Source organism: Vanacampus margaritifer, chromosome 7 (assembly GCF_051991255.1).
Source record: "Vanacampus margaritifer isolate UIUO_Vmar chromosome 7, RoL_Vmar_1.0, whole genome shotgun sequence".
Classification (NCBI taxonomy): Eukaryota; Metazoa; Chordata; class Actinopteri; order Syngnathiformes; family Syngnathidae; genus Vanacampus; species Vanacampus margaritifer.
Genome location: NC_135438.1, coordinates 18,792,766 through 18,816,315, shown reverse-complemented (window position 1 = coordinate 18,816,315; position 23,550 = coordinate 18,792,766). Strand labels below are relative to the sequence as shown.

The following is a 23,550-nucleotide window of genomic DNA, read 5'->3' as shown; positions in this document are numbered from 1 at the left end:
CTCACCAACGAATGCTTGGCAGTTTTTCTCTCTCGGGTTTTTCATCCTAGAGAGACACTGTGTGTGTCTGGATAAAAGGTAGGCTAGTGAATGATTAATGAAAACAGTAGATAGTGTAATCTCAGTGCTTGAAAAGTGCTTCTGAGAAATAACTTGCATAATATTGTCCATGTATTTCCACAAACAGGAAGCTCAAAAAAGACTATTTAGGCTACATTTTTTTTACGTTTGCATTCAAAAGAACAAATACTGCCTTTAAAGTCACTGGGTTGAGAATAAGGTGGATATTGTTTACGTGATGACACATTCGTAAGTTTATTGTTACCATGAAGGCATGCCGGAAAAATTTATTAAATTAACACTTGAGGCATTACACTGCAAACACGTAAATCGAACCCCAAATTTAATAGTCCCAATAGCCAAAATATAATTGTTCTTTGTCTGCCAGTTCTTCTTTCCAGGCACTTTTTCTTTTTTTGTATTTCAACATTATTCACATAACATGTTGCTGAAAGTTTGGTTATCTGAACGTTTAGCTATACATTTTTTTAAGAACTTGCAACGTCAAATGTTCCTGTTCTATGGGCAGATAATTTTGCTGAAATTAATAAATTGCTCATTTCATTACTTTTATTTCCCTTATTTCTGCATCTTGTAAGTCTATACACATTCAAATTGTGTTTACCAGGGAATTCTTTTTTTTTTTTTTTGCAAAGAATGTTTCATATTTAGTGGCTTAGAGGTGCAGGTATTTTAAACAGGATAATTGGCTACATACTTTAACAAGGGTCACCAACCTTTTTAAAAGCTACCTCAATTCATTTCACTTCTACAACATTCCTAGAAAATCACAATGTCCCATCACTGGCAAGCTATTTTTTTTTTTAGAACAGGCCCTCAGGTAATCCATGTGACCCAATATATCATAATTATATACAATGTTAAATATACCTTCAGTCTCATAGATGAAAAGTTCTGGGTTTGAATCACGACAGACGACACAGGCCTTCTTGTGACGGATATACATATTTCCTCATGCTCCCACCCACATTTCAAAAACATGCATGCTAGATTAAGTGAAGACTACACTAGTGCGTGTACGTGTGTGTGACTTTGGCTACAAAAAAGAAGACAAATCTGTGAAAAAACTATGTTTATTATACATTTGTAGGTCATTTCCTTCAGTGCACAAACAGCACGAACACGAAAACGTAAAAGGATCTGCATAAAAATAAAAGACAAGCGTCGTTTCGAAAATGAGAGATGGCAGTGACATCACACACTGCTAACAAGGATGCATTCAGGGCATCGTGACAGCAGGAAAACGCATTGACTTCAGTTAACTCATTGTCAAAATGCTTAAAGCCTGTGTGGTGTGATACAAAAACGAAGAACCATTGGGACGCAACACAACGTTCCATTTACAGTTCTATAAACAGAGACCCTTTCATACAGTATGCTATCTTAGAAAAATAAAAATAATCCCAAAAGTTGTTGATTACAACTAACAATTCCTTACAGCGTTTAACGTGTTATTCACATTTTCAATATTTTTTTTTTAGTAGTTCCAGCTTGATTTAACAGTTCTTTGTAAACTGCAGTGAATAAATTCCCAAAATGCTTACAGTCAACATACACTTAAAAAAAAGAACGAGATCTCTTCTCACGATCATGTTAAAATTTATGCAAACTCTTCTGTAGCAAATACTTCATTTAAAGTTCAAGACACACAGCTAAACCATAAAATACACCTTTTTGTAAAAATTATATTAATAAATAAAATAAAGAAGAAAAAAAATCTACTGATCTGTAATTTTTCCTACAGTAATTTCACTTAATATGTGCACGTTTGCGTGTCTGGATCACAAAAAGGCAAGAAACGCAAAAGCTGCAAAGTTAAAAAAAATGAAAGAAAAGGACAAGTTCAACGGTTCCAATCGACCTTTTTCCTTCAGTTTAACGGTTTGGGCTCGGCATAAGCACAAACAGCTTGCGAGATCCCAGGATGCGTTGTTTGCATAATGAGGCTGCGTGTCGTGAGCGACAAACTTTACACTGCACCAAGTTGTCCAAAAATAATAATGATAATTCAACAATCAAGTTTGATTTTCCTATAAAAATACTGCCTCTTGGCTTCTTAAGCTGTTTACTACACCTGACAGCTATTTACAGAAGCGCCACTTCATTGTTGTCATAGCAATGATCAGTTATACAGTATACTGTGTTGTCATTGTTGCTTGGTAACCGGATAAGAGGTCGACGGCCACCCCATCACTTTTGGCAAAAAAACACATGAAAAATGTCAAGAAACTCAAACAAACGAAAAGCACGTTGTTCCCATATTGCATAAAGAATCAATTGTGATGCATCCGATTGCTGCGCATAGCGTGCGGACACGCGCGCGTCATACTTCCAGCCGGCTTGTCCGACAGTATGGCCTGAAAAGGTCACGCGGGGGAGTGTCTTCTGTCTACTGACGACAACTGAAAATTTGAGTCGAATCGATTTCGAAAAACAACAATGAAAAAGCACGTTTCATTTTTGAAGGCGCCATCATGCGTGCGGTTGTGTGACGGTCGCGTGATCCTGTTGTCTGCTGGTCTGTCAAGTACGGACACACACACAGGCAAACTAGAAAACCCTCAATCTGCTTCATTCCTCCTCTTCCTCTTCTTCCTCCTCCTCCTCCTCCTCCTCGTCATCGTCTTCATCGTGGCAGTGTGTGATCTCCTGCGGGGTTTGCGGGAACAAGTTGGGAGGTTTGATCTCGCTGAAGGAGCGCGTCAGCTGGTTGCGTTTGCACTCCAACTCTTTGCAGTCGCTACAGTGGTTGCGGTTGCGCGTGGCCAGCGGCGACTCGGCGTCGATGTCCACGTGCGCGTGCTCCACCGTCGACTCGTGGGGCATCTGAGGAGCACATCGACAAAAGTGGGGAGAAAAAAAACGTTAGCCGTCAGCAGCGGACTGGCGAGCAGAAGCTAGCGGGAACGGTGAGCAACAGTGGCTAGCTAGCAAGAGCTCACTGGAGCGGCTAACAAGAGCGGCTAGCTGGAGAAGCTAGCATAAGCTAGCGAGAGCAAAGTAGAGGCTAACAGTGGTTAACTCCATTCACTTGGGCTGGGTGTTGCCAACAACCTCACGATACGATACATATCGCAATATTTTACATTCATTTACTTGCATTTTTACAGTCACACCGGGAAAATTTATGAATAGGCATGAGCTGATATGAGTAAAAATATCAAAGTATTACAATTACAGCTCTAAAATGTGCTTATTTCAATATTTGGGGAAATAATGAGAGCATTTTTTCAAGTAACGCATTCTATTTTGTTTTTAAACAAAATAAAGAAAAATTGGTACATTTAGAAACATGTAACATGTTAAGTTTATAAGTAAATAAATGTTTATTCTTCCTCGGTTTAAAATTTTCTTAGCAAGACACAGTATGCAATCACTGATGGGCTATATTTAAAACGGACTTGCACCTCTTTTTTTTTTTTTTTTTTTAAATAAGTAGGCCACATATATATAATATACGAATATTTCAGCTTGTGTGTATATATATATATGTATATGCATGTTGATGTGATATAACATGTTTATCTGCATTGTTATTTAAATCAATAGTGACGGCCACTGTCTCTTTAAAGACAGTGACGATATTTTTATTTAGACAAACAAAACATGAGATAAATTTTGAGAATTTTCCCATGTGCTTTGCCTCAATAAAGGTTGAGAAACACAGCATTAAAGTAGTAGTAAGTGGGGAAAAAAAGAAAAATCACAATAACATTACAAGAGCACAGTTGCTATTTTAAGAGAAAACTGATGGTTAAAAACATTCCAAGTGTGTATGGCTGTGTAAGATGAAAGGGATAATTTACTTATTTAGCCACTTTCAGCAGCAAAATGTTCATATTTTGTCTATAAACCAATCAATAACACCTGTTTTCTGGGTTTGGTCATGTGACATTGACAAACTGAGCAGTGATTGGTTGCTACCCGAATCCTGAGCATTGTGAAGTCCTTTTCAGTCGACAGCAAGTTGCACAATTGCCTTTGTAACGGTATCAATTAGACATGAAAAATAATGATATCCGATTAATTACAGGCAAAATATGCCGTTTTTTTGGACTGCTGAAAATGGCTAAATAAAGAAAGTATCCCTTTACGTGATGAAGAATCTCAAGGTAAATATTTAAGCTCCACAGTCAGCCCTTCTATACGGCTCCTGCGAGAGTCAATTCCCCCCTCGCCCAGGTGTGCGTACTCACCAGCACGTGTGCGGCTCTGAAGAGGTAACTGAACGGATAGTAGAGCAGGTTGATGAAGGAGGCTGCGTAGAGGTCGGCGTAGCGCATCACTTGGGAGGCAAACAGAGTCTGCCTGGAGCCGCTGCGGAAAAGGCTCCCCATCATGCCGTAGCACATGTCCATGTCATGGGTGACTTTCTGAAGAAGGGGAGAATAACTCGACTTGTGAATGTAGATCTGGAGAGAGCGGGGTTGATCAACCTCACAGATATAATACTGTACAGGAGATGCTTGGGGAGAGCAATGATAAAAAAAATTACTTCTTATACAATTAAACGTATATTCTTTATAATTAAGTTCATTATACAAATTAAACTAAAATGTCTAGTAGTTGTTTTTGTTTCATCTTTTTAAATTCAGACAAGACAGGAATAGGCCACATAGACTAATGTGTGGGTGTGTGTGGTTATCCATTAACTCATTCACTGCCATTGACGACGACAACAGACGACAAAAATTCATGTGAACTATTTCTATTAGTTTTTTTTCATTTCATTTTTTATGAAAACCTCGATTTTTTTTATTGTACATTTATAACAGATATAAAATTATCATGCGATTAATTATGATTAAACAGCCCTAATTTTTTATATACTGTATATATTTTAAATTAGGCCCGTCGGGCGATTAAAATTTTTATTTGTAATTTATCACATGACTTCACTCGTTTTATATAAGATTTTATATCTGTTCTAAATTTACAATATTTTTTTTCTAGGTTTTCATACTCTTGTTAGCAAAAGTGGAAAAAAAATGTTAAACTAATAGAAATAGTTTAAATGAATTGTTGACGTCTATAGCCGTCAATGGCAGTGAATGAGTTAATAGTGAGTGATCTTCCAGCATCCGCACGCAGTCATTTTTAGACAAACTGAACGGAGTTACATCACGCTTAACAAACGTACACTACATGTGACAGCATGTGGGACAGACCCTGTCCTCTTGTGTCGTTATGGAAACGGAGGCGATTAAAGCTGTACCTTGACTCTTCTCTGGATTGTGCTGATATCGGGCCTCTCGTTGCTGCTGCTGTCCAAATGTCTACGGGAGAACAATGTGACGTGATTAGCTCATTCACTGCCATTGACGGTTATAGACGTCAAAAATTCATTTGAACTACTTCTATTAGTTTAACATTTTTTTTCCACTTTTATTAACAAGAGTATGAAAACCTAGAATTTTTTTTATTGTACATTTAGAACAGATCTAAAATTTGTGATTAATTGCCCGACGCTCCTAATTTTTAATTGTAATTAATCGCATGACTTCAATAGTTTAACTCACGATTAATCATAAATTTGATATTTGATATGTACAGTACAATATATTTTTTTCTAGGTTTTCATACTCTTGTTAACAAAAGTGGAAACAAAATGTTAAACTAATATAAATAGTTCAAATTCATTTTTGACGTCAATAGCCGTCAATGGCAGTGAATGAGTTAAGCTCGGAGACAATGGGTGGGTGGGGTGTTATCAGTTTGCTAAAGAGCCTGACGCATTAGCAAACGCAGCTTTTCAGCCCGCTCCTTTAGACTTTACACTCTCGACCCCGAGGACTTTGTGATAAACGTGCCCACACACAAACAGATGCGAATTCTGCAGAGCGGTGGAATCAGCGCAAGAGGTTTGGAAGAGTTCGAGAGTCTTACTTGTAGAGTTCTGCCAAGAAAATATCCAGGCCTTGCAGTTCTTCAAACAAAGCTGAGAGAGGAAAAAAAACAAAACATTATCAGCATCACTGCTCATGTGCATGATCGTGACAATAACTATGTCAAAAGTCATGTGCCTAATCTCATTTTATCATCTGCTACGCATTACAATGTTATTTCAGCTGGTCAAGGCCAAGCAGATTTCAGTTCCACTAAATGCAATGGAACAAATATGTTCATAAAGCTTCTTTTTTTTTTTTCTCCCGGCCTCACAGCTCTTGTCGGTCCACACGTGCAACTCCTGGGCAAGCTCAGGTATGACCAGGAAGGTCCTCCAGCCTTGGCGCTTCTTGGACTTGAGTATGTCTCCAAAGATATGGTCCCCGATGTACACAATGTCCTTGCCTTTGGCCCCGAGCAAGTCGCACACGATGTCTGAGGAACCTGCGGTGAAGTATCGCGACATCACACAAGGGAGCGAGCGCAAAACATCCTGACACCACGTGAGATGTCTTACCTCCAGAGTAAACGATACCGTGCTGCAGGGGTCCTGTGTAGGTGCCAATCTTGAGTCGCCCTGTGGTCTGAGGAGAATTTCAAATACATTAAGTCATTGGGTTTTAGATACAATTTCGCGATGCGTCACACGGGGGAAGTTGTACTTAAAAAGAAAGAAAACCTTGAGGTTGCTCTATAGCAGGGGTTAGCAACCTTTCTTGTCAAAAGAGCCATTTTAGGTCAAATAAATAAATAAAAAATCTGTCTGGATTAGAGCTGCCCCATAACAGGAAATATGCAGCATCCATTGAGATTCATTTTATTCTACCTTGCGTCTTTAGTTTTGGGATATTTTGTGTGTGTGTAATCTTTCAGACATAGTTCATACATTTGAATCCTTTTCTGCCTTTTTGGCAATTTTCTTCAATCTTCTTCATTTGTTGGACATTTTATGGCTATTTTTCAACACTTGTTTCTGCCTTTTTGCTATCAATTTTTTTGACATTTTTGTGGACATTTTATGGTAATTTTGGGGATTAAATTTTTTGGTTTAGGACATTTTATACATACTTTTTAAAGTTTTCTTTTCTGCCTTTAAAAAAAATTCAGTGTTTATTTTTTTTTGCAATTTTGTGAACATTAAATGGTCATTTTTGGGATTTCTTCCTTTGTTTTTAGACATTTTTCTTTTCTGCCTTTTTGCAAAATTGAATAGACAACATTATATGGTTATTTTCTGCTTTTCCTCTTCCTATTTTAAGGTCAATTTTTAGACATGTTTATAGGTATTTTCTTAAAAACTTTTTCATCTACCATTTGTCTCATTTACTTACAAATTTGGAGTCTGACATTTTTTGATTATTTAATTATTCTTAAAAAAAAATCTAAGTCATTAATTCATTTAAAGAATATTTTATCCATCCAAGCCATCCATTTTCTTAACCGGTTGTCCTCACAAGGGTCGCGGGGGGGGGGGGGGGGGGCACTGGAGCCTATCCCATCCTGAACTGGTTGCCAGCCAATCGCAATATTTTATCTAAAAATTTTAAATATGTAAGATTTTTTTTTGTTTTACTTTTTACTAATTTTTGTCCACAGGGAGCCACAGCAGAGGGACTAAAGGTTCAAGAGCAGCAGGTTGCAGACCCCTGCTCTTTACTCACTTGACACTATATTAGTAGTAATTGATTTACATTCTTTTTAAGAGTGAATAACTTAATTCTCAAGAATATTCCACTGGAACACACAACAATAAATAAAACCAATTATTTAAACAATAAATATACCGTAATAGACAATAAGCAGGCTTGCCCAAATGTTCAAAAATCATTTGAACACAACAGGACGTGGACAAAGCAAACCAGGAAACACTAGTAAAATGCTGCCCCCGTCCCTTCACTGATGTCATCAGGCTGATCAATCAATCAGTCTCCACCTAATTTGTGGGCATCTTAACATGTGCTGAAAGCAGTTACCCCCCCCCCCCCCCCAAAAAAAAAAAAAAAACTTCAATCACTTCTAAGTTTTTTAGGAGGGTGAATTTTAGCACTGACATTATTGAGAAAAATAATTTGCATACACACATAGCGGCATTCAGACTTGTTACATAAGTGCTGATGTTAAGCCCAATCCCAGCAGTCCCTTAAAAGGTTTTCGTTTGCATCACACTTTATCACAACATCCTGTTTCAGCCTTGTTGTTTTGGTGACAAACATTTTTTGGACCAAAACCCAAAATGCACTTTTGGGTCATTTTTTGCCAAAATTCTCTGTGGCCAAATTCTTAGTGCATCCCGGGTCTAAATGAAGATTTGATGGCTTGATCGATTAATAAACTAATTCATTTGAAATGTGGTGCATTTCTATTGCGTCATCAAACTGTGTGAGCTTGATGTCTCCTCACCGTGTCCACTTGTCGGAGGACTGTCCCTTCACCAAAGAAGAGCGGCTTTCTGGCATCCACCAGGATGAGGTCGAAGTAAGACTGCCACGGTCGGTGTGAAGTATCAGGCTGATGTGGACATAAACACACGCACATGCAGAAAGTCACACAATCATATGGATTATTTTTTTTAAGATGGCTGGCTTCAATATACAAGCCTGCTTATCTTGTATGGATTTGTTTAAGAGTTACGTCTCACACAAGATATTTACCTTTGGACCGTGGGGGAAGTCAAACAGGTAAGTCATGATTTTCTGTGAACAAAGCAAAATCCATCAAGAGGTTTTTAATTTATGGATATTTCTTTACCATCTTAAAAAAAAAAAAAAAAAACCTCTAAAATGCGTCTATTCAAAATGATTATTATTGCAGTAAATAAATAAATTGTGACTGGTGACTATACAGTTGTGCTTTAGCCAACAAGTAGCTGGTGTGGCTCATGGTGCGAATATTAATGGTCTTCCTTACATCAGTGTATTTGTAGTCACTGTTGGTAGCCAAAAACACCTTGGCAACTTCATTCATCCGGCTAAGGAGAAGAGGCAACTTTCCCTGGTGGGAATGCAGAAAAACAAAATGAACGGTAAAGCTCTTTACAAAGAAGCCTCCTCAAAGATTCGAGTGGGTCGCCTTGATGAATACAAACTACTTACATCTTTCACCACATACTTCTCAAGGTTCTCCACCGTTTTTTCCTTCAGTGTCCCCTGAAATGTAAAAGACGTAAAAACTTATACTATATATATATATATATATATGTATATACTATATACGATATTCTTAGTCACATACAGTACAACCAAACGTGCTGCTTACATGCTATACTCCCCTCAACTACTAACCAAATTAACCAGATGTGAAAGCTCAACTATGTGAAATGAGGTTGGACTACTGCTGTACTTATCATAAAAGACTAACTCCTAAAATGGATTTTCTCTATTGCCACCAGTAGGTGATTATGTGCATCATGAACATGATCCGGGCAAACTGTGACACTTAACAGGTACTGAAACACAGTTAAGTTGACAGCAGTAAATGCGTTTCAGTTTTCACTTGTTTAGTGTTGATATATTTATTTTTGCTTATTTTTTCCCATTTTTAATGAAGTTGGCAATTTTGCTTGATTTGCTGTCATACCACCCTCTTGTGTTCATTTAGGTTAGTCCACCCCCATTTAAGCTACCCGAGTTGATTGTCTGTAGGTCAGTCTGGTTTGAGTTTGGTTATGTTAAAGTTGACCTATTTTAAATTAGGCGCAAAACTTTAGATATTAGTTGAAAATTGAACTTTTGTTAAATCTTTTTTTTTCTGCTTTCATTAAATGGATTTCTTTGTCTGGTGTCCTTGTCCATGTTTGGTCCACTACAATGACACAGCATAAAATTGCAAAAATACGCATTCATTCCATAGGAAAGTAGGTCATCATATCCATATTAATTATTTTCGATGGTATGCATCTAAATTATTATTAAATGTTAAACAGGCATGTGAATAAATAGTCTCAACATGCTACTTGAACATAACACTTAAATATAAAAATAAGTACATTTAGCCCAGTGATTTGGTGAATAATGTAGGTAGAAATATCATTTAGCCCTGTAAAAACAACAACACAGCAATAGCTGATGTGTTTATCAAAATAACTCACCAGGCAGGGTGTAGTTTTGTTTTCTCAGTCTTTTCCTCTCTACGTGTTTGCTTCCTTCTGTGTAGTAGTACTGTGACTGTGACTTGATGAAGATATTACATTTTCTGACCAATTTAGTTAGAAACACAGGTCATTTCATACAATGTAAATCCCAACAGTACATCTTCAAAAATAATAATAAAATAGCAGAACGTAATAATAACTCAGATGTTAAATTTTGGAGTATTTTAATGCTGTTCATTCTTTTCTTTTTTTCCTTTTTACTTTGCATAATGAGCAAAACTTAATTCACTTGTGTTACTTAATAAATATATGAGTTATTTGTGGTCAAATCAAATATTTTGGGGTAATATTTAAGTTGTTTGTGTTACTGTATTAAACTTGAAAGAATCAGAAAATGGATGGCTGGATGAAATGGTTGGAACTGGTTTCCTCAAAACCATTTGAGTGGAACTAACTGATCAGGTTTTACAGAGCAGGGTTCACATACTTTTTTATTTTTGTCACTGCAGCTTCCACATACAGCAAACCGTACCTTGAAGTGGACCCAGTCAACAGCATCGCGAACGTCCTGGAACATGCTCTTGTACGACATGAAGAGGTCGCCGTTCTTAAAGCCGGTTTCGCAGCTGAGGAGGAAGGAGCAGACACACGCATATATGCGGCTGTTGTACAAGACGAATATTTACAAGAAGGTTTTCCAAAACATTTCTAGATTATTTTTTTTCTTGGTTTGTCTTTTTGCTCGTTTGCTTTTAAATGGGATAGCCTTCCCTTGATGGAGGGGTCCCCAGCCAAACAGGAAAGCATTCTTCCCCTAAAAGACCAACAACCAGGTTTCAGAGGACAAAAACCATGCAACATTCTCAAGAAATGTACAGGACATTGGACACGCCGCTAATGCTAGCATCCAATGTTTATTTCACTTTTCCCCCTCTTTCTAAAGTTAGTTTTACAAATAGGGAAAAGCAAAATGTATTTATTGGCTGCTTGACTTCCATGCAAGCAGGAGTTTCTTTTGTCCAAGGTTGTTTTGAGTCACTTCACATGGCAGCGCCCAGCAGCTTGCTGCATGACATGACATTCATTGCCATAATCAGTTTCGTACCTTTTTGACATGTCAAATCGGTAACATTACCGAATGAACAATACTGAGCTCTCCAGAAAAAGAAAAAAAAAAGAAAAAAAAGTTTCGCACCTTGTGTATCGATCACAGTTGGAGAAGAAATCCACTAGGCACGCAAAGAGGTAGGTCTCTAAAAAAAAGATAACAATGTCCGTCACAAGACATCACACACGCTGATATTTTTTTGTCATTAGCCCACTCCATTGTTGTGCAAACAACGTACCTGGCAGGTTAAAGAGTGTGTTGAGAATATAAAAGCGCTCTGTATCATCTCTTTGAATGAACTTGTTTGGGTAGCGCTCTCGGATCTCAGGGCTGGGGAAAATGGAACCCCATTCAGATTAGCTGGTGAGGGTGGTGATGCAGGCACACATACCGTATGAGGCCACAAACCTGACAGTGTTACTAACAATCTTCCTCAGAGACGAGGAGAGATGAATGTTCAGAAGCCTCACCCTCTGAGGAAGTTGAATCCATGGACGCAGACCAGTATATTACCGTAGGCGTCGACCTTCAACAGATTTCCATACATCGTGTCAAATACAAGGCCCCTGGAAGTGAAAAAAAAAGTACTGTTAATGGCTGTCATCTCTCAATTCGGTTCATTTCATTTGAGACTCAATATCACTTGCCCCGCTGCTCTTTACATTAGCTCGAGCCGAGTCAAGGTCATACAGAGGTCTTAGTTATGCCAAAGAAGTGGCAGTCGGGCCCACCTGGTAGGAAAGGATGGATCGTAGACAAAGCTGAAGAGCTCCTGTGGGTAACCGATGTAAACCAGCCGCTCCACTGTAAGCTCAAATCCAAGCGATTCATACTCGGGTGATTTGTACACTAGAAAGCAAACACGCAAATCTCAGTTAGTCAACAGGACAACGCAATTACGCTTCTATATTTTATCGTCATTTCTCAAGATTAACATGTACGTACGTATGTTACGCCTGCCCAAAATCGCCCTTCAAAAGCAATTTTTCCATTTACTCCGATTTGTTGGTTGCTATCTTCTGTCTGCAGCAGTACACAGGTGATAGCAACCCTACATAGAAATTGTGGCTCCATTTATCGTCTATGGCTTTTCGCCCGTCATGTCACACACTTTCCTCCAGGCACAACTAAGGTCAGAGTTCACACATTACAGAAATAGCTGTCTCAGGCCAGAAATGCCAAACAAAACAAAAGCAGAAAATGCTTGCCTTGCTCTGCAGCGCATGACATCTGTTACTTCCTTATTTGGAAGCAGACTCAGGGTTTTTCCTGGCTCAAAATGAGGCAGAGGTGGTACCATCCGGACTATGATGGGTGACTATCGATACCAAGTATTGATAAGGTGCCAATGCCAAGCTTATTTTAAGGTATCAGTACTCGCGGCAGTGACCTATACTATTATGGGCCGCCCTCCTGCAGCCATTTTACGATCAGGGACTAGAAATGAGAAATTATATGAATACAAAGTTGGCATTAACTTTTGCAATCATTAAAAACTAATCCACTAGGACATATTAAATTGTAAATATAGTTTAGCGATGTTGTAAAACACTATTGTGTTTATTGTATATACTGTGTTTTTATGACTTTGGCGATGGCTGGAGCGTACCACCTCACAACCATGATCTGTTTCTTCTTCGGTACATTAAAGTTTAACTCATTCACTGCCATTGACGTCTATATACGTCAAAAATACATTTTTTCCACTTTTGTTAACAAGAGTATGAAAACCTAGAAAAAACGATTACTGTACATTTTAAACAGATATAAAATTAACTATTAAAGTCTTGTGATTAATAACAATTAGATAAAAATAACCGCCTGACGCGATTAAAAAAATATATTATTAAAAATTAGGGGCGTCGGGTGATTAAAATGTTTAATACGTAATTAATTGCATGACTTCACTAGTTAACCCACGATTAATCACAACTTTTATATCTGTTCTAAATGTACGATAAAAAAAAAAAATCTTTTCATACTCTTAACAAAAGTGGGAAAAAATGTTTAATCAATAGAAATAGATCAAATGAATTTTTGACGTCTATAGCCGTCAATGGCAGTGAATGAGTTAAAAAAAAAGAAAGCTGTTTCTTGTTCAGGTTGTTGCTTCAGGACTTTCCGGTGCACTGTTGTTGACATAGCGCCTCCATAATGGCGCAACACTGCAATTGCAGTTAAAGCTAAGCTTTAACATAATGCTTTCCCAGTCTCAATGCATTTATAATGGACATCACTTACAGTATACACAATTTTTGACTATCCCACAATGACAATGTGTTAATTAGTGTGACACCCTATGGCTTAGTTAAGAATTATTTGAAAACAAAGATTATGAACATTTGGTTGCGCGACCTGACTGGGTTTTTTTTGGGGGGGGTCATGAAGTTTAAAAAATATGTTTAAAAAAGTTATTCAATTAATGAGATTTGTTCAAACACATTATTCTGGACTCAAAAATGTGCATTACATTTACACTGAAAATACTTTTTAAACTTTTTTTTTTCATTTAACTTTTATTTAACCAGGTTGGTCCCATTAAGATTAAAAACCTGTTTTTCAAGAGAGACCTGGCCAAGACAGACAGCAACAAAAGAACACAAAGTTACAGACATACAGTAGAGTGGGACAAATTAAAAAAAATTATTATTATTATTATTATTATTTTTTTTTTTTTTTTAAAGTTACAAAGTACAACATTTTGGATTAAACGATCAATAAAATTGTTCAAACAGCTAAAAACATCGACACTGTATGGAAGCTGTTTCCATGTCTTTCAATTAAGATTTAAAAACATTTAAGGACACCAGTTCTTTGAGCTTTAAGTCATTTTGCAGAAGACTCCAGGCTAATTGGTGGTTTGGGGCAGAGAACAAAAAGAGGTCTTGCGAACGCAATGAATACTATCCGGTGCCTTATAAAAACACAAAGATAGAGGGGAAGCAGCCCAAGAATTGCCTTATAAATAAAGGTGTGCCAGTGAGTTAGTCTGCGGGTCGACAATGCAGGCCATTCGACCACGAGAGTCAGAGTTTTACAATTCGTAATAACCCTCAGGGATGCATGATAAAGAGTATCTATTTGATGGAGACACTATGCAGAGGAATGCACATATAAAAGATCGTCGAAAACAGGTAAAAAAAAAAAAGTTGCAGCGACAAGACACTTTTTTACATTAAAAGAAAAAAAAAACATATTTCTTAAGTAAAAATCCAGTTTTAGCTTCTTCTTTTTTTTTACAAGGCACAGTACATGCGATTTAAAGTTAAGGGATTCATCAATTAATATTCCCAGGTGTTTTTAACTCCTCCTTCTTTCACTGTATAAATACGGAAGGGACTTGTGACATTACCTGTGTTATATCAGCTAATCATGCTCTAATGCTCTAAGCCAAGGGTTCACCAATTCCTGCCCCCGAGGTCTAGAGTCCTGCAGGTTTGAGATGTTTCCGCCCACGAGCAAACCTGATTCATATAATCAGCTCACCAGCATGCCTGATAACGATCCTGATCTTATCAAGTGAGTTGGTAGGCGGAAACGTCAAACCTGCAGGACTGCGGACCTCCTGGACCAGAAATGGCGAACCCTGCTCTAAATGATGCCTTGCTCAGTCAAAACATACATGGTATCTAGCGGTAAAAGTGATCATGATGTACTGACTAAACACCATGATACACTACCATACCCTTGTACCAAGCACCCAGTTGGCTCCGATGTTATGTATGATCTTGTTATTATGCTTCCATGGCAACATAAAACATTCTATTGAAAGTACAAAGCGACTTCTTAAAGTGGAATTATCCACTCCGGATTGTGCTGTGTTGATTCACTCTTTTGATACCAACACTGTCTCATGAAGCCACTGGCCTTCACACGCACACGCACACACATTGTACTTCCACGTGTGTTCGTATCAACACAAGCCAGGCTGTTCTGCGCATGAATCAACAAGGACACTTGATCAGGTGTGAGAACGAGCATTGGCCCAACTTTCAGTGGAATCTCAGATGAGCAGGCTGATGAGTCCACTTTCATCCTCGCCAACAGTTACATATTTGCCCCCAGGACTAAACTAGAACTAAGACGAGGCTCAGAAAAGGCCGGCGGAGGATTAAAATGCTATCTGACACGGGGACAAGGGTATGTCACATGTTATAAATATAAAATGGAGAATGTGCTTGTGTTGATGGCTGCCTTCCTGGCTCCTGGTGGGGTTGTTAGGAAGGATGGTACAAAAGAAAATAACAAAAGCGAAATGCTGTAGCTTCTGCCCTTTCTGCTTGTATGATGTCAAATATTACAGTAGCAAGAAAACAAAATGGCCATTGTTTATCAAATCATCCACAGTTCTGGTTTCATGAAATTAAATGCACACATATCCAGAACCTTGCTCAACACATTCATAACACAAGCAAGAAGAAACCTATTGTATAGGATTGTGAGATTTTTGTGGCGTTGTGATTTTTTTCAAGCTGACTTTTTATGTAGACTCGATCGTGCTTGTATTATGAGTGTGTTGAGCAAGATTCTGGATATGTGTGTTTTTTATTTCATGAACTTCTGACTGTGGATGTTATTAACTCATTCACTGCCATTGACGGCTATAGAAGTCAAAAATTCATTTTAACTATTTATTTTGTTATCAAGAGTATGAAAACCTAGATTTTTTTTATTGTACATTAAGAACAGATATAAAATGTGTGATTAATCATGAGTTAACTAGTGAAGCCATGCAATTAATTATGATAAAAAAATAATAATAATCGCCTGACACCCCGAATTTTATTAATCTTTTCTTTTAAAAAAAAGAAAAGAAAAAAGAAAAGATAATTAAAAATAAATGTACTTTTTTTTTTTCTTGAAAACATTATAAAAAAATTAGGGCCGTCAGGCGATTAAATTTTTTCGTAATTAATCGCATGATTTCACTAGTTAACTCACGATTTATCACAAATTGTATATCTGTTCTAAATGTACAATCATTTTTTTCTAGGTTTTCATACTCTTATTAACAAAAGTGGGAGAAAAAAAAGTTAAACTAATAGAAATAGTTAGTTAGTTAGATCGTTAAACTAATAGAAATAGTTCAAATGCATTTTTTACGTCTATAGCCGTCAATGGCAGTGAATGAGTTAAAATGATTTTTCAGTTACAAAGGTCTAAACTCCAAGTCAAAATGCCAGGGCCGATTATTTTCTGACAGGTGTTTCTCGCTGTGTTTTAGGTCATTATCCTGCGACTGAGACCAAACTTTCTGACACTGGGCAACACATTTCTCTCAAGAGTATCTTGATAGTCCTTAACCTTGGATTATTATTATGATTTTAAATACCGGTGATTCTCTTAAAGGGGAAGTCAACGTTAAACATTTCTTGACAATAATATGCTATATGTGACCTTACTAATCTAAACATGACATTCTGATCAATATTACATTTGAGGAATATGAGTTATGAAGCAAAATCCAGCCGTTTTTATCCATCTCAGGGGGCAGCCATTTTGCCAGTTGCTGTCAACTGTTGATGACCTCACAGTTGCTCAGGGCTCAGGTAACAACCAATCACAGCTCACTTGTTTTTTGGAGCTGAGCTATGATTGGATTTTACCTGAGACCCGAGCAACTGTGATGCCATTTTCACTCGACAAGACGTGGCAAAATGGCCCCCGTCTGATATTGATAAAAACCTGGATTTTGCTGCTTAACTTATATTCCACTAACACAATATGAACCAGAATACCATATCTAGACTAGTGGGGCTGCAAAGAACATATTATAGTCAATAATTTTTGGGGGGGTTGACTTCTCTTCTGTTTTTCATTGGTTAATATGATTTTTTTTTTTGTATTATTACTATTATTATTTATTTTACTATTACATTATTACTATCAATTATTATAATTTCATTAACAGAGGTGTGGCAATAATTTTGTCCAGAATGATGCTTTAAATTAGTACTGGTCCTGTTGTTTTTCAAGCTGACTAATCCTGAGCCTGTTTCTGTATTAGAACCACGTCACCTTTTGCAGCTCAACCCTCCATCTGTCTCTCAGCCCCAGCTGTGGTCCTTCAGTAAACAGAGGGTCTGGGCCCTCTGCCCAGAGCAGTAGCGCACACCAATTACATTGCCTTTCCGCCCCCTCCTCTTCCTCCCTGCACCAAACTCTCGTCATATTCTTCCCGAAGCTCAGGGGCGCTACAAAGAAACCTATTTTAAGAGTTGTTTGCCCTCGGTTACCTCTCTGATCACCGTCCTCGCTTTCTCTAGTTCACTGCCAGGTCCTTTTCAACATGTTGACCTTGACATGAACAAACCTCAACTTAGCATGTCATTTCATATCTTAAGCTGGTCGTTAGGACTGTCATTTATGAGGTGAGGCACGTCTAATTACATAATCGCAAGACTAGGCTTGCTAAACCATGTACCGGTACCTGTGCACTATTAAACGACTGATTGGGAGGTATTGGTTTAGAGAAGCAAAGACTTAAAAACAGAAGATTATTTGCAATACTGCAATGTATAATTCGTATTTGACTTTCAGGTGCAACTTTGGCTGACCTGATTTCTAACAGTAGTCTGCCAAGTTATTTGTAGATCTGTTGCTGCATCAAAAGCCGCACAGTCAGGCAGTAATTTTCATACTATTGACAGCAAACTCGACAAAGGGCTTTGGTGTATGGACTGGAAGTGGTGGGACTGTTGCTTAAGATTTCCTTAGAATTCTTTTACTTCTCGTATTTCTCCCACTGACAGGATGCACATGACTAACTCCCTCACGCACAGACACACACAAGCAGGCTTCCATCCATGGATCCAGCCATCCAAAAATCCAAATGTCTTCAGTATGAATGCACAATGAACCAGAGGTGTCAAGATTAATTAACAAATGATTGATTATCAAATTAATCGAGTATTTTAATAATCAAGTAATCAATTACAGCCATTGTTTAACTTAAAATGGTCCAAATCCTGATTTCAGCCTTTCAACAGTAATATATTATTCTGTTGTTGTTTTTTTAACTATCCTTCATGAAATCAAAGTGATTATATTTTGTGTTTAATAAAAGTAAGACATTTACACAAACCAAAATGCAAATAAAATTACATCTGGATATTCAATTAATCAATAGAATAATCAATTCTAAAAATATTCAGTCAGTCAGTAGTGACAGCCAAACAATGCTGACATTTATACTTGTTTTCTGTGCAGTGTTTCCCACAACATGTTAATACCTGGGCGGGCCACCCAAGTAAACTGGCCGTCACCTACGAAGTTTTCAAGAAAATTTAATACAAATATATTTAAAAAACAAAAACAAAAAAACAACCAGATATACCTCATGTAACGTTAGTTCACCGTCACTCATTTGTGGATCTCGAGGCTAGAAGAGACGCAAGTAACACGACTGAGAATCCCTGTTTTTAACTTCAAGTTTCATCATTACAGGACGGACGAACCCTTTGGTACACCCGTCACGTGTTCCTCCCTATCACCTCTGGAGGATTAAAGTGCAACTGTGAGATAAGGCTGACTGATGTTAACTTGTTCTTGCTCTCACATGTTGCTCTCAAAAAGAGACATTTAAATGGTCGACTTCAAGAAACATTCAAAGTTAGCTGTAAAAGTGAATGTAATGTATTCCGCTGGAAATAATTAATAGTACCGCATGTGTACGAGTATCACGTATGTACCATAAAGGTTGCTCAACAAAACCTAAATTGATTTCATTTATGCTGCTTGTCATCACTACGGCCACAGATGACCTGGAGCCTATCCCAACTGGCTTCGGCAAAGAGGCAGGTTACACCTTGGTCTGGTCACAGGGCACTTAAGTAATTGGACGATTATGGAAAAAATACTAATCCCAATTGGGATTGAAATCACCATTACTAAAACGATTTCTTGTTAAGTACAAAATTGCCTTGTTAATATAATGTGAATTCCTCTTGCATTTTCATGCTTAATGAGCGTGATGCTCACTGACAGTCGAATCACATACATTACATGCCAGCAACTAGTGTTAATTTGATCAGCAATTTTTTTATTTAGTCTCAGTTTTAGTCCAATTTCAATCACACTTGTTAGTTTTTATCATAGTTAGGCAACCTCATCCCATTTTTATTTAGTCACCTTTTAATCGACGAATAAAGTTGAGCATTTTAGTGTGTTTTTTAGTTCAAGAAAACGTAATTTTATTCATCTTAGTTTAGTCAACAGAAACTGTCAAAACTTTTAGTCGAATCATTTTACCATTTTAATTTTTTTTGTCAGCAGATAATATTGAACATTTCCATCTGTTCTAAAATGACTTATCATACAATTTTCTCTCATCTTTTTTATTTAAAACAACTTCATACACGATTACACTATATCAACAAGTGGCTATTATGACTCCATGCTACAAGCTAGTAAGTTAGCTAGCATTAGTTAGCGGTCGGATCAACATTGTTTGAAGCTGTTGCATTAATGTTACTTTGCACTTGCTAGCGGCAGATTTGAAAGGGGGGGGGGGGGTGTGTCACTGTGTGTTAGTGACAGATTAGCAGACAGGATTTTACAAAAATATAATTTGTCTTTGTTCGTGAACTAAAATGTCCATAGATTTGAGTCCAGTCTTTATTGAATAAGCTACATTTTCGTCGACAAAAATGCATACTTATTTAGTCCCAATTATTGTTTATTAATGGAGGTTTAGTCTAGTCTAGTCTAGTTTTCGTACGGTGAAAATTGTGTGTTGATGAAAATATTTTTATTTAGTTTTCGTTAACAAAATTAACACTACTTGCAACGCAAGCAACATGGTGCATTCAGGTTGCTTTCACAACGTCGGCAACTTGGAAACGCACCAGTCGTTCTACACATTCATCGTTTTCCTTCCGTTACAACATTTTAAAGACTGTGAGAAGCCAAAATAGAAATCACGATTAAATTTTGATGGATTGTCCAGCCCAAACAAAGAAGCATTCAGACTATTGACAATTTTGAGTATTGAATTAATTAATTTGAATTAATTAATCTAATTAATTAATTAATTAGAAGGGCCAACCCAGTTTTTGAAACCCAAACTAGACTAACCACGAAGACACCACACTACCCCAACAATGAAAGCATTACGTAATAACTATGTAATAACACCTTTACATGCATACATGAAATACAGTATACACTCCGGGGTCAAAAACTGACAGCCCCTCCATGGATACGTGATCGCAAACATTGACACTTAGTTATGAGCCCCCATAAAAAGAGTCATGTCAACAGCTGAGCGACTTGCACTCTACGCTGAGATGGAACTGCAAATTGAGAGCGGGGGCTATGAGTGATTCCTCTTCTCAAAGCAGTCATCATTCAAGAACTTCACAAACACACGTGACCTACTTAACAAAGTCATTTGGTTATTTTTGGAAGCGTGGCTTAGAAAGTGGGCCTGAGTCATAGAACAACATGGCAGGATAATTTTGGACCAGTTACTAGTCAGCTGGAAAAGTATGCAAACAATCCTGTGTACCAGGAAGTTATGTGGAACGTTCATAACATGTTTGCTGCTCACTCATAGAAACAATGTAAACAAAAGATCTGCAAAGTAACCATGTTAACTTTATGCCCCAATGTGGAACTATTTACTCTACTAGTTGTTTTGTTTAGGTGTTGGGTGAAGTGTACGTACCTGCCAAAGTGTAATCCATATCAAAGCCAAAGCACTTAATCTTCTCCATTGCCAAGCTTCTGTTGACAAACACTCTAGAGAAAACACACCAAAGTATATGTTACCGGCAATCTCAAACAATAACAGCAATTCTCAGTCATAATGGCAAATAGCATTCTTGGGTGAAAAGTGTTTACTTGAGAATAAACCTTCCACAAGCCAGGCTGCCAGCCAGGCCACAGTGGATGTATTGTGTAGCCACAAGAGGCTAATCATGTCAAACTGCCCATTATGTGACTCCGACATTCAGAGCATGGGGATGTGCCATACAATGAGAAAAGGTCACAAAAATCGCTCATCATATTACATACTCACTTTAATGGAGGTAATAGCAAGGGCCGGTGTGTATCTCTCCAATGAAAGACGATCCGTGAGGCACGATAAGATTCAAGGACAGTTCATTTTAAAGTGAAACGACTACAATCAAAACTAATTTTCTGATTCAAATTGGTTTTCATTGCACCCTTAAAAACCTTCATACATTAACTCTTTGACTGCCAGACGTTTTCAAAAACGGGATGTCGCCAGTGCCAGCCGATTTAAGCATTTTGACTGATCTTTCAAGGTCCACAGAAAATGTTGTGTTTGGACTATGGAAACACACATACTACCAAATGAAAGATTGAACTCTCATCTTTCATCAGAAAAAAAAGTTTGTTTCTACTTTATTCCGTTCTTCAGTAATCAACAATAGAAAATGGTTAGTTTCACCGAAATGCTCTGTTTTGAAACAAAAAGCGGAGAAAAAGAGCTTTTTGTGAAACGATGTTATTTCATGCACTCTAGTGAATTCTACACTTCTTTTTGTCCATGAATGATGCCACAAACACCTAAATAGTGCTTTACTTCTGTAATACACCACCACCAACAATGAAAAAGTGTTTTTAGATTTACAAATGTGTGCAACTGTGGTACTATTTACAATTATGTGGATGTTTCAAATACAGTTTTTCTTTTTGTAACACTGCCCTACGTGCAAGGAGAGGGAGCAGGATTTGCACAACAGAGTAGTTTCACTTCGATTGTCCGTTTCGCGTGCAGACGTTACACTTTCTTGATGGACTTTTTTTCCGGGTAATAGGAAGTAGCAGAGTGTACACACTCCTCCGATGAATATGCATTGTACTCGGGGCACTCTTCGTCGTCCGATTGAACGTCCGCCTGAGCGTGCTTGGTTGTGCTGCGCGTTTTCCGGTGTTAGCATCGCTAGCCGGTGAACCTTTATGACGTCGTCATAGCCGCCGCGTCAGCGTTGGTCGATTCCTTTCGTCTTTGAAAAAAATTCCCAAGTGTGAGCTGCTTGCAACCGGTCGCCATTGTTCGCTTCTTCAGCCATCTAGCTCCGCCTCACGTCTTCTACTGCCGCGTCAATGCTTCCAACCTCGGAGTCACCATCATCATCATCGATGATGATCATCGTCGTCATCAATGTGCTCTTTAGCGTTGGTCGATGCTTTTCTTTTTTGAAAAAAACTGCTCCAGCGTGAGCTGCTTGCAACCGGTCGCCATGTTCTCTTCCCTTCCCCAGCCATTGTCCTCCTCTAGCTCCGCCTCACGTCTTCTACTGACGCCTACCCAATCTTGTCAAAAGAGAGTCATTGCTGCCATCTAGGGGCCAAAAATAGTCATTAGGCTAACTAGATCTGCTTGAAACTTTCACCAAAGCTGGCCAAGGCTTTCCTCCACCCGTTTCAAAAAAATAATAATAATAATTGGATGACGTCTTTTAACGTCATTGGCGGCCCTCCGTAGGTTTTTACTTGACGTCTTTTAACGTCCATGGCAGTGAAAGAGTTAAAAGTCATGCATTTGACATCTACATCAGCAAAAACCAACAGTTGTCAAGAGGAATCTTACAGAGGGAAGTGAGTTTTTTTTTTTAGAGCACAATAAGAAAATAATGTAGATTTCATCAAGCATAGAAATGCTGTTGGGTGCAGCAGAAGAGACGCTTACACATTTTCAAGCACTTATATTCAAACATTACAATTAAACTGAAAATGATAACTGGATAATATGTTGCTCACAACACTGTACGTATATTAGGGATAGACTGATATGGTTTTTTTTCAGGGCTGATACCGATACTTAATGGTCAAGGAGGCCGATAACCGATATTTGGAGCCTATGTTCAGTTTAAATAAAAGTGAAAATATTGGCATAAAAAAATAAAATAAAATACAGACTACAACTCTTAACTTTGTTGAATTTTTTTAAGAATATGTTTATTGAACAACTTTTTCGATTTGCAAAATATTGGAGTGTTTATTTTTATTCTTGGGCAAAAGGCATCTTTGTTTTCAAATTTTAACAAAAAAATTCAGGGACCTCCCAAGGTCATTTAGCATGTCTTAAAAATGTAATAAAAAACTAAATAGCTCCTTATTGTCAATCCCCTTCACTCCCGGCTGTTTTACTGGATTTTGACTGATTTTGCAAGGCCCACAAAATGTTGTGTTCTTTCTATTGCTATAAAAACATGGACCCTACCAAAAGAAAGATTAGAGTCTCTTCTTTCATCAGGAAAAAAAAGTATATTTGTATTTGTTTCCGTTTTGCAGCAATTAGCATTAGAATATAGCTAAATTTCATCATAATTCATAAATCTGTTGGGGAAAATAGCTTTTTTTGCAACATGGCCCTGGTTGATCTCTTATAATCTTCTGCAACCTGCTGTGC

At 37.7% G+C, this 23,550-nt stretch overlaps 1 protein-coding gene across 2 annotated transcripts in view; it reads right to left on the bottom strand.

Moving 5' to 3' along the window:
* Positions 1-1,138: 1,138 nt before the first annotated feature.
* nt5c2b (5'-nucleotidase, cytosolic IIb) overlaps positions 1,139-23,550 on the bottom strand; it is a 33,231-nt gene continuing 10,819 nt past the window's right edge. Inside the window, exons 3-18 of one of the 2 annotated variants that reach the window (XM_077570790.1) lie at positions 20,833-20,906; positions 11,897-12,014; positions 11,636-11,731; positions 11,404-11,495; positions 11,253-11,310; positions 10,590-10,683; positions 9,060-9,113; positions 8,875-8,958; positions 8,619-8,660; positions 8,368-8,475; positions 6,485-6,551; positions 6,241-6,411; positions 5,968-6,019; positions 5,297-5,357; positions 4,278-4,454; positions 1,139-2,907 (exon numbers count right to left, since the gene is read on the bottom strand). In XM_077570790.1, the coding sequence (XP_077426916.1) occupies positions 2,653-2,907; positions 4,278-4,454; positions 5,297-5,357; positions 5,968-6,019; positions 6,241-6,411; positions 6,485-6,551; positions 8,368-8,475; positions 8,619-8,660; positions 8,875-8,958; positions 9,060-9,113; positions 10,590-10,683; positions 11,253-11,310; positions 11,404-11,495; positions 11,636-11,731; positions 11,897-12,014; positions 20,833-20,906 (1,603 nt within the window). In that variant the 3' untranslated portion in view covers positions 1,139-2,652. The other variant, XM_077570791.1, reaches the window with a different exon arrangement.